The 11,048-nt window shown below is 39.9% G+C and overlaps 1 protein-coding gene across 1 annotated transcript in view; it reads left to right on the top strand.

Annotated features, from left to right (window-relative positions):
- TNPO3 (transportin 3) overlaps positions 1-9,070 on the top strand; it is a 126,841-nt gene extending 117,771 nt beyond the window's left edge. The window contains exons 19-20 of the mRNA XM_012664736.1: positions 7,215-7,306; positions 8,781-9,070. Coding sequence (XP_012520190.1) covers positions 7,215-7,275 — 61 coding nt within the window. The 3' untranslated portion in view covers positions 7,276-7,306; positions 8,781-9,070. The remainder of the gene's footprint in view (positions 1-7,214; positions 7,307-8,780) is intronic.
- The last annotated feature ends 1,978 nt before the right edge of the window (positions 9,071-11,048 follow it).

Below are 11,048 nucleotides of genomic sequence, written 5' to 3'. Positions count from 1 at the left end.
ACCTCACCCAGCTAATTTTTTATTTTTTTGTAGAGAAGGTATCATACTCTTGCCCAGGCTGGTCTCAAACTCCTGGCCTCAAGTGATCTTCCCGCCTTGGCCTCCCAAAGTGCTGGGATTACAGGCATGAGCCACTGCACCTGACCACTTGAGCTTTTAAAACAATTTTTTAATTATGATAAAATACAAATAATATAAAATTTACCTTCTTAGCCATTTTTAAATATACAGTTTAGTAGTGTTAAATATATTGTGCAACCAATCTCAAGAACCTTTTCATCTTGCAAGACTGAAACTATACCCATTAAGTAACAATTCCCTAATCTCCCCTCCCCACAGTCCCTGGCAACCACCATCCTACTTTGTGTTTTTTTGCATTTGACTACTCTGGGTACTTCATATAAGTGAAATGATATAATATTTTTATCTTTTTGTGACTGGCTTATTTCACTTAGCATAATGTCCTTAGAGTTCATCCATGTTGTAGTGTGTGCCAGGATTTTCTTCCTTTTTAAGGCTAAATAATATTCCATTGTATGTATATACCATATTTTATTTATTCATTCATGGTCATTTGTGTTGCTTCCACCATTTGGCTATTATGAATAATGCTGCTATAAACACAGATATACAAATATCTTTTTTGAGACTCTGCTTTCAATTCTTTTAGGTACCTAGAAGTGAAGTTAGTGGATCATATGCCGATTGTATTTTTAAGTTTTTGAGAAACCACCATACTGTTTTCCCTAGCAGCTTCACCATTTTATATTCCCACCAGCAATGTGCATAGCTTCTAGTTTCTCTACATCCTCACCAACATTTATAATTTTCTGGTTTTTTGATAGCAGCCACTTTAGCACATCTCGCCTTTTGTGAGGCAATATCTCATAGTGATTTTGGTTGCATTTCCCTAATGATTAGTGATTTTGAGCATCTTTTGATTTGCTTATTGGCCATTTGTATATCTTCTTTGGAGAAATGTCTATTCAAGTCCTTTGCTTATTTTTTAATTGGGTGTCTTTTGTTTTTGAATTATAGAAGTTCCTTATTTATTTGGGATATTGACTCCTTATCAGATATATGATTTGCAAACATTTTCTCCCTCTCTGTAGGTTGCCTTTTCATTGTGTTGATTGTGTACTTTAATGCACAGAAGTTTTTAATTTTGATGTAGCCTAGTTTATCTGTTTTTACTTATGTTGCTTGTGCTTTGTTGTCATATTCAGGAAATCATTGCCAGATTTAATGTCAAGAAGTTTTTCCCCCTAGGTTTTCTTCTGAGAGTTTTATATTAATCGTTTTAGGTGTTATGTTAGATCTTGGATCTGTTTTGAGTTAATTTTTGTATATGGTTTTAGGTAAAGGTCCAGCTTCTTTCTTTTGCATGTGGATGTCCAGTTTCCCCAGCACCATTTGTTGGAGACTGTCCTTTCCTCATTGGTTTGGCACTTTTGTCAAAAATCATTTGACCATATACTTGAGGGTTTGTTTCTGAGCTCTCTGTTCTGTTACATTCGTCTGTATGTCGATCTTTGTGCCAGTACCACATTATTTTGATTATTGTGGCTTTGTAATGAATTTTGGAATCAGGAGTCCAGTCTTTTGAGCATCCAGTTTTCTTCTTTCTCAAGATAGTTTTGGCCATTTTGGGTCCCTTGGATTCCATATGAATTTTAGGCTGGGCACAGTGGCTCATGCCTGTAATCCTAGCATTCTGGGTTACCGAGGCAGGAGGTTCGCTTGAGCTCAGGAGTTTGAGACCAGCTTGAGCAAGAGTGAGAACCTGTCTCTACTAAAAATAGAAAAATTAGCTGGGCATCATGGTGTGCGCTATAGTATAGCAGCTACTTGGGAGGCTGAGGCAGGAGGATCGCTTGAGCCCAGGAGTTTGAGGTTGCTGTGAGCTAGGCTGATGCCGCAGCACTCTAGCCCGGGCGACAGAGCAAGACTCTGTCAAAAAAAAAAAAAGAGAGAGAGATTCCATATGAATTTTAGGATAGATTTTTCTGTTTCTTCAAGAAAGGTCGCTAGGATTTTGGTAGGAATCATATTGAATCTGTAGATTGCTTTGGGTAGTATTGAAATCTTAACAGTATTAAGTCTTCCAATCCATGAACATAGAATATCTTACCATTTATTGGTGTCTTTAATTTCTTTTAGTAACGTTTTGTAGTTAAATTTTTTCTTATTTTTTAATGCTTTTGTATATAAAACAACTGGTACTTTTAAAAGCTATTTTATTATACATTTTATATATATGTAAGCTACTTTATGCATAGTAAATTTCTGGAAAGGAATATAAGTTGGACCAGGAGAGAAGGGACACTTTTACTTTCATTTCCTAACTTTCTTTACCATTTGCATTTACTTCATGAGCATATGTTATATTTTTACAAGTAAAATCAGACCTAGTTTTGAGAAGGGAGAGAAAATAAATTCTGGGCAATGGTGCAGGAGCTAATTGTCTTTTCTCAGGATTGATTTAACATCACTTTCCAAAGTGGTTTACTTTCTTGCCTCCTGGAATATCTCCTGCAATTTTATTAATGTTAAAATCCCAAACCATGGAGTACTATCATTTTGTAGCTTACTAAGTGGCTCAGCTTCATGCCCCAGAAGTCACTTACTTTTAGCAATAGATCAAGTGACATGCATGACCGAAAAATAGCATGTGACCACCTTTGTGACACATTTTGCCAGATATGGGGATTTCCCCTCCACTGGGTCGGCATATGTGACTGGGATGACCTTACAAAATTGCTTTCTTTTTATTATGAGCCTTCCCAGTAGAAGTGGTATTCTACCTACAAGCTGTCTCAGGGGAAAGAAGAGTAATAGTTGCTTCTCTCTGCTTCTGTTTTGCTTTATTCCATCAGTATAAGGGCAGGATCAGGTGGGGCTGTAATTTCCTTAGGGCAAATAGCATTTGCCCTCAAAAGAGACTGTGTTTAGGATGGGCGCAGTGGCTCACACCTATAATCCTAGTACTTTGGGAGGCTGAGGTGGAGGATCGCTTAAGGTCAGGAGTTCAAGACCAGCCTGGGCAAGAGCAAGACCCTGTCTCTACAAAAAAATATAAAAATTAGCCGGGTGTGGTGGTACGTGCCTCTAGGCCCAGCTACTTAGGAGACTGAGGCAAGAGGATTTCTTGGGCCCAGGAGTGTGAGGTTGCGGTAATCTGTGATGACACCACTGTGCTCTAGCCTGGGCAACAGAGTGAGACCCTGGCACAAACAAACAAACAAAACACTGGGTTTAAAGTGTGTTGGTTTGAATCTTGCCACATACCCTATTACTTTGAACTTCAGTTTATTCATCTGTAAAATAAGGTTAGTACTACCAACCTCACAGGGTTATTATGAGATACCAAATGGAAATCTAAAGAAGATCTTTCATATAGTAGGTGATCAGTGGATGTTAACTCCTTTCCCCTTGGAAAAGAAACTGCTAGAATGTCATTATGTACTTGAAAAACTAGCTGGGGCATGTCTCCTGCCTACTCTATGGCAGCCACCCACACATTCTGGAATAAGTCTCCACTGAGCCTACGTTCCCTGGGCAGGACTAATATATATGACAGATAGTATGACAGAGTAAGTCTGAAGTGAGGTCATGGACATCATTTCCTGATTTAAGGAAAATCTTGAGGCAAGGAAAAGGCACCTAAGTGATGTCATGAGCAAAAATATTTGTGATTTTTGCCCTGTGATATGGGAAAATAAGGCACACTACCAACCTGACCTACTTGATCTTTCATTGCTAAACAAGTTTTGCTGCTCCTCCTATAAGCAGGCTGTGACATAATGGTGGGAAATGAACAGAAGTAAGAGATGTTGAGGTGCTAGAGAAAGGGTGTGAGATTGCTCACCTTCTCTTAGTAATTCTCTTTCTCTAGTACGCCTATTGCCCTCGGACCTTCTGTCCCATGCATGACTCAGTCTCCCTTATAGTTTTAAGGTCCTATAACTCCTGCCTCAACATGCTGCTTTATTTGCCATTCTAGCAAGGAGGGTGAACTGGTTCAGTTTCATTTCGGCAAGTCCAAGCCTGCTTTTCAAATGGTAGTGGTAATTAGTTCTCTAGCTTTTTTAGTTGGTCAGCTTTGAAGAAAGCTGGGACATTTCATTCTAAAATACCGTTCTTGCTTTCCAAACACCAAACGAGCCCATTGTTAACTAAGACAAATTGGGACTACAAGAAACCTTGCCATCGTTTCTCATTTCTCTACTATGGTGTTTAAACATATTTATCTTTTTTCTTGGTGTTTATTCTGTAACTACTTACCACTTGCATGAGGCTCTTCAAAGCCAAAAGATGTTGAACATGGGAAGCACTGACAATGGAATAAGAGGCCATGTGGGGTTGTCTCCCTGGTCAAGTCATCAGTTAGAGTTTGATTATACCTACCAGGATGTCAGATCAAAAGGGGGCATTTCTTAGCATTCCCCTAGGATAATGGGATAAATTAATAAATAAAATGAAAAACTAGGAAATAATAAATGTCAGAAGGAGTGAGGCAGAAAACAGAAAATATAGTCATGGATCACTTTACAACAGGGATATGTTCTGAGAAATGTGTTAGGTGGTTTTGTCGTTGTGTGAACATCATAGAGTATACTTACACAAACCTAGATAGGCTAGCCTGCTGCACACCTAGGCTATATCATATGACCCACTGCTCCTAGACTACAAACCTGTATAGCAAGTTACTGTACTAAATACTGTAGGCAATTGTAACACAGTGGTAAGTTTGTGCATCTAAACATAGAAAAGGTATAGTAAAGCTATGATATAAAAGATAAAAAGTGGTACACTGATAGAGGGCACTTACCATGAATGGAGCTTGCAGGACTGGAAGTTGCTTTGGGTGAGTCAGTGAGTGGTGAGTGAATGTGAAGGCCTAGGACATTGCTGTATACCACTGTGCACTTTTTAAACACTGTACACTTAGGCTACACTAAATTTATAAAAAAAAAATTTCTTTAAATTTTGAATTCTTCTACATTAACACCTAGTTTAAAACATAAATAAATTGTGCAGTTTATAAAAAAATTTTCTATCTTTATATTCTTGTTCTATAAGTTTTTTCTATTCTTACAATTTTCTTTTTTGTTTTGTTTGTTTTTAAACTTTTTTGTTCAAAGGTAAGACACAAACACACACATTAGCCTAGGCCTACACAGGGTCAGGATCATCAATATCAATGTCTCCTACCTCCATATCTTGTCCCACTGAAAGGTCTTCAGGGGCAATAACATGCATGGAACTGTCATCGCCTGTGATAACAAGGACTTCTTCTGGAATACCTCCTGAAGGATCTGTCTGAGGCTGTTTTACATTAACTTATTTTTTTAATGAGTAGAAGGAGTACACTCTAATGATAAAAAGTAAAGTATAATAATTACACAAACCAGTAAGTAACGTGTCGTTTATTATTATGCAGCTGGCAGCCCAGTAGGTTTGTTTACACCAGCATCACCACAGACACATGAATAATACATTACACTATGATGTTACAATGGTTACGACATCACTAGGCCATAGGAATTTTTCAGCTTCATTAATCTTACGGGACCGCTAGCATATATGCAGTCCATTGTTGACCAAAATGTCATTATGCAGAATGTGACTTCTAGCATCCAGGAGCTTTTTGATCCATTTCTTCGGTCTTACCCACAAAGGACACTTAAGTTAAACATTTGGCTGACACTCTTGACACCAGAGCAGTTGCTAATGGGGTAGATAGCAGAAGCTGAGCTGATTCTAGACACTGTGGCCCAGCCCTCATTTTACCCTGTTTTGGTACCCTATTTTGTACTTACATTTTGGTTTCAATACATCTTCTTCTTTGCTATAAAAGAGGATAAAGATGGAGTTACCATTTATTTTCAAGATGAAAGGTCTCTGGTTGAAGAAAGGTGAAAATCTACAAGTTGTACCAACATTAGGATAGCAAAAGAATCTTGAGCCTCTAGCACTTTTCTAAGTCAACTCCGATAAAACCAGAAAATTTTTCTCGTTTTCATTACATTTTTAGGATGGAGAAAGACTAGAAGACAGTTTCTAGAATGTTCTGTTTGATGAAGTCATGGGGTCTAAATCAAAGTTCTTCATGATGTTTCAGACCTTATAATGAATAGGTGGGGAAATCGGAATGTAGGCATCTAAGGGGGATAGCTCAGATCTGTTTCTGATGGATCACTTGTAGCACTTCCTTCCCCTGGTATTTAACCACTACAAGGTGGAAAGCAAGTTTTCTTCTATTTTGATCCTAGGCTTTAGGCCCTGGTCCCTGAGTTTTCTGACCCAGGGAGAGGGCTACAAGGATGAGCATATTAAGAAGTGCTTCCTTTTCCACTGCTTTAGCTTAGCCTCGTTTTCATTTAGCAAATCTGTTATGAAGACAGATACAAAAGAATGAAGTTGACATGAACTGGTTTCTTGGTAACAGTTTTGAACAAAGAGGGGGCCTTTTGAAAAAACGGGTTCAGATGAATATTGGGCTATTCATACCACGTAGTTATCTCAGCATTTGAAGACAAGGTCCTGCTTCCTCCTCCTCCCTTTCTACGTGCCTTATCCCTTCCTCCTCTCTCAGGAGGCAGCCCTGTTCAACTAGAAAATCGATGACTAATAGACTTAGTTACTGGACTGGGCCTTGTAAACAAAATTTGCTTTTGGAAGAGAATGAGGAAACCAGAGTTCCTAAGTTAGCTCAGCTCGTAAAGTTAAAATTATTAGAGCCTTAGGTTGCTTTTTTCCTTAAGGATTCTGGCTTCTTTGTATTTATGTCAGGGGTTTCAGCCAAGCATTGTTGTAGCAGCCTGCGTTTATTGAATACTCTTTTGTACACTCTGTTATCACAGACATTTTCCACATGGACAAATTTAATCCTCACAACAACATTACAAGGTAAATAATAGATGAGGAAACTGAGGCAAAGGTTGGTAACTTGGCCAGGGACACAGTGGAGCCAAGATTCAAACCCCGGCAGTTTGTCCAGAGTCCACTCTTAAAGGACCACTGTGGTTATAATTGTTCTCAGATGTAATAGTTAATTTTTACCCTGAGTTACAGAAAGATCTGAAGCAAGATCAAGAGATGATAGAGAGAGCTCCTAGCAGAGTCGAGACAGTACAGCAGTGTTGCAGTTGTTTTTTAGCATATTGTATCTTTCTCCTCAGTCAAGGAACAACCTACCTTTTCTTTTCTAGTGCTGAGGAATGTAAGCAAGTTTGCTGGGCCTTGCGAGACTTCACCAGATTGTTTCGATAGCTCACACTCCTGCACTGTGCCTGTCACCCAGGTGAGTGGTGTGTAGTTCCTAGCTTTTTCCTCCAGCTATCAGGGATGCTTGGGGATGGGGATAGGTTATAGTGCCCATGATGGGACTAGGTCTGTAGCTAGAGTCAATGGAAGAACTAAAAATCTAACTGCCCAACAGCTAGGTTACACAGGGCCCTGATATTTTGGGGGCCAGTTCAGCCAGATAATTATTATTATCTTTTGTATGCCCATTTTCACCTCCATAAGAAAGTAACTATTGCGGAATGCACCAAAAAAATTCCTTCCCTCTTCCGCTTAGAGGAGACACTTCTAGGATGGTAAGTGTACATGGTAACAAACGTTTTTAACCTGGCTACTTCACTGAAAACAGTGCTGACCTAAATTTGACTGTGATGCATGGCACCAATCTCCTAAAACTAACCTTCCAGATATAATGAGCAAAGAGCTTATTATCACTTTTATGGTTTGAATGCTGAAATGCCAGGTTTTACCAGTGCGGGAGGTACAGGTTTAATATCCCTTATCTGAAATGCTTGGGACCAGAAGTGTTTTGGATTTCAGATTTTGGAATATTTGCAGAATGCATATCAGCTGAGCATCCCTAGTCTGAAAATCCAAAATCCTTCAATGAGCATTTCCTTTGGGTGTCATGTCAGCACTCAAAAGTTTTGGATTTTGGATATTTGGATTAGGGGTGCTCAACCTGTATAGGAAAGGAGTAGCATTTTTGGCTAGCTCTGGACCATCAGCTTTCTCCATGTGCTTCCTGTCTCCTGATTCTGAAGCAAAATGAGAAGCTTAGCTGAGGAAAGAAAGGGCCGAGTAGTGGAATTTGGGTGCCGGTTTCCAAGTCCTTTTATATGTATTAACTAAGATACCCTCATATAGTTCTCTGGGTTAGTTACTATTATTTCCATTTTACAAATGAGGAAATTGAGATTCAAAGATATTTAACAATTTGCCTGATGTCACAATAATTGGAGCCAGAATTGAAGTGTAGACATCTGGTACCAGAGTCCTCACTTTAACCACTCTACTTAGTACCTTTATTATGTAATACTCTTTCAATAAGAGTCTGTATCGGTGATATCAGTGGTTTTTAAACTTTTGTTAGTAGGCAAAGCCTTCTTTCAAATTAAAATCTTACATGAAGCCCCAGTATTTAACAGACTGGAGCAGAACTTTTCTGGTTGGTTTGGAATGAGAGGCTTGGACCTGCTGGCTCACTCTTTCCCCACATGTCATCTGTCCCTTGTCTCTACAGTACACTCAGTGTTGGAAACACACTGCAGATGGTATCTCATTAAAGTAGTAGCTCCCTTGAACCCACAAGTTAGGAAATCCAACTTTTTTTTTTTTAAACTAAATTCTTACAGCCGAGTCCAGAATGAGGTGCCTGAGGAAGTATAGAAACCTCTGCCTTGAGGTTGATTTTATAAAGTGCTTGCTATCTTCTGGAGCACAGTTATTGACTGTCTTATCTCTTTTGTCAGGAATGTCTTTTTTAATTAGAAGACAGGAAGGAAACAAAAACCAGACTGTGTCCCACAATCAGAAACCTCCGTTGTGGCAGAGGGGCCTTCACCGCCACCAGGGTGTCCCGCCAGACAGGGAGACTCCAGCCTTCCGAGGCCATCCTGAGGAGTTCCTGTTTTGGGGTGTGAGGGAAAATCAGCGCGGTTTTAAAACTATGGCTGTGGCCTGTCCAGCGTGGTGGGAGGGGAGCTGGTTTCCTGGTGAACTTGTTTCTAAAAGGAAAAGTAATTGTAAGAAAATAAAAAAGGAAAAAAAAAAGGAAAACTGAACTGAAACCAGAACTGAAACATTCGCCCGGTAGCCAATGACACATGCACGCACACATGCACATACACTAACACGCGTGTGTGCACATGAAAAACAAAAGTGCAAACTTTCTGTGAAACTAAAAACATTTACTTAGGGAAAATGTGGGGATTCAGATGAATTAAATAGCTGCAATTGGAAGAAAAGGGTCAAGATCATCTGTTAGGGTTTCTGTTGTTTTGTCCTCTTTCCTCCCCCTTATTTCCCTCCCCCCACTCTTTTTAATGCAAGTGAGTAGTAACTTCTCCCACCCTCTCTAACTGTTACTCCCCACGGTTAGAGTTACTCAGACGAGGAGTAAGCAAGGAGCCTATTCTGCTTTCTATCATGGTCACGTCGGTGATACTCAGGGCCCTCGAGTGTCAAATCCGTGTTTATCTGACCCTGACCCTGTTCAGTCTCTGAATCCACTTCCAATCCACATTGGGTTGTCGTCGGCTTTGGAGAGAAGAGCCAAAATTGGGGTGGATGGGGTAGGATATAAATGTATAATTTGTTTTAGTTTTTGAAATGTTTTTTTCCTTAGTGAATTATTCACCCATAGACATTGGGGGAGGGGTGTGGGAATATGGAGGCAAAAATGTTTACAGGGCTAACCGTATTTTACTAAAAAGCGTGGCAACTGTTTGACTTCACGAGGGGTGAGGCTGAAGAGGGAAGCCCAAAACAGATCTTGATGTTTCAAAGGAGTGTAGCCCTGCGCAGCCATCAGATATGAGGGCACTGTTCTGTCTGGTGTTGTAGCCATCTCAAGAACAAATCAACAGCAACAACAAAAAAAAGACAATAAATTTTTAAAAATTTAATCAGTGTTTCTTTGTTTTTTCTTTCATTCACTGCCTTGTAGCTCTGAAATAGTACGGTAGACTAGTTAAGTGTGAGCAGCCTTAATTGTTACCTGATAGACATCTGGGTACAGAATTTAAAAGGCAGCCACCTGCCCTAATGCTACAGACCCTTCATACTTCAGGGAACTGGCTCGGTCTGCTTCTTTATTCTTCCAGTTCACCCTAAAACTCAGCATGCTGTAACTGACCCTTTTGTGTAGCCTCAGTGGGAAAGAGTGGGTCATTCCTCCATGTTAAACAGAAGTGTGGTATGGTTTTTTCCACCATGGCCACCCAAGTGGACCGCTCTGTAACCTACAGAGTTACTGGTCTTTTTTTTTTTTTTTTTTTTTAAAGCTTTCTGCCTGAGAACATAGCAAGACCCCATCTCTACAAAAAATAGAAAACTTAGCCAGACGTAATAGTGTTGGCCTGTAGTCCCAGCTACTTGGGAGGCTGAGGCAGGAGGATCTTTTGAGCCCAGGAGTTGGACGCTGCAACAGCTATGATGACGCTGCTGCATTCCAGCCTGGGCAACAGATTGAGACCCTCTCCCCAAAATAAAAATAAATGTTTTATTGAAGTGTAATTGACATACAGTAAACTGCACATATTTAAGGTATACAATTTGATAAGCTTTGACGTACATTGCACCGTGAAACCATTACCACAATCAAGATAGTGAACGTACTCTTCATTACTGAAAGTTTCCTTGAGCCCCTAAGTAGCCCCTCCCCACCGCCACTCCCCATCCCATCCCATGCATCCCCAGGTCACCACTGGCCTGCTCTCTGTCACTATAGATTAGTTTGCATTTTCTTAAGTTTTATATAAATGGGATCATACAGTATGTCATGGCAATTGGGCTTTGAGCTTGTAACCTTGACTGCAGTGCTGCTTTCTAATGTAATACATCTGGCAGTGTTGTGGAAAAAACATTTATCTGCTTTTTCTTTGCCAAGTCACGTTAACTTTTTTTTTTTGAGACAGAGTCTCACTGTGTTGCCCGGGCTAGAGTGCCGTGGTGTCATCCTAGCTCACAGCAACCTCAAATTCCTGGGCTCAAGCGATCCTCCTGCCTCAGCCTCCCGA

The sequence above is a fragment of the Propithecus coquereli genome, unplaced genomic scaffold (genome assembly GCF_000956105.1).
Source record: "Propithecus coquereli isolate 6110/MARCELLA unplaced genomic scaffold, Pcoq_1.0 Scaffold91, whole genome shotgun sequence".
NCBI classification, from domain to species: Eukaryota; Metazoa; Chordata; class Mammalia; order Primates; family Indriidae; genus Propithecus; species Propithecus coquereli.
This window is presented reverse-complemented; position numbering and strand designations above follow the sequence as displayed.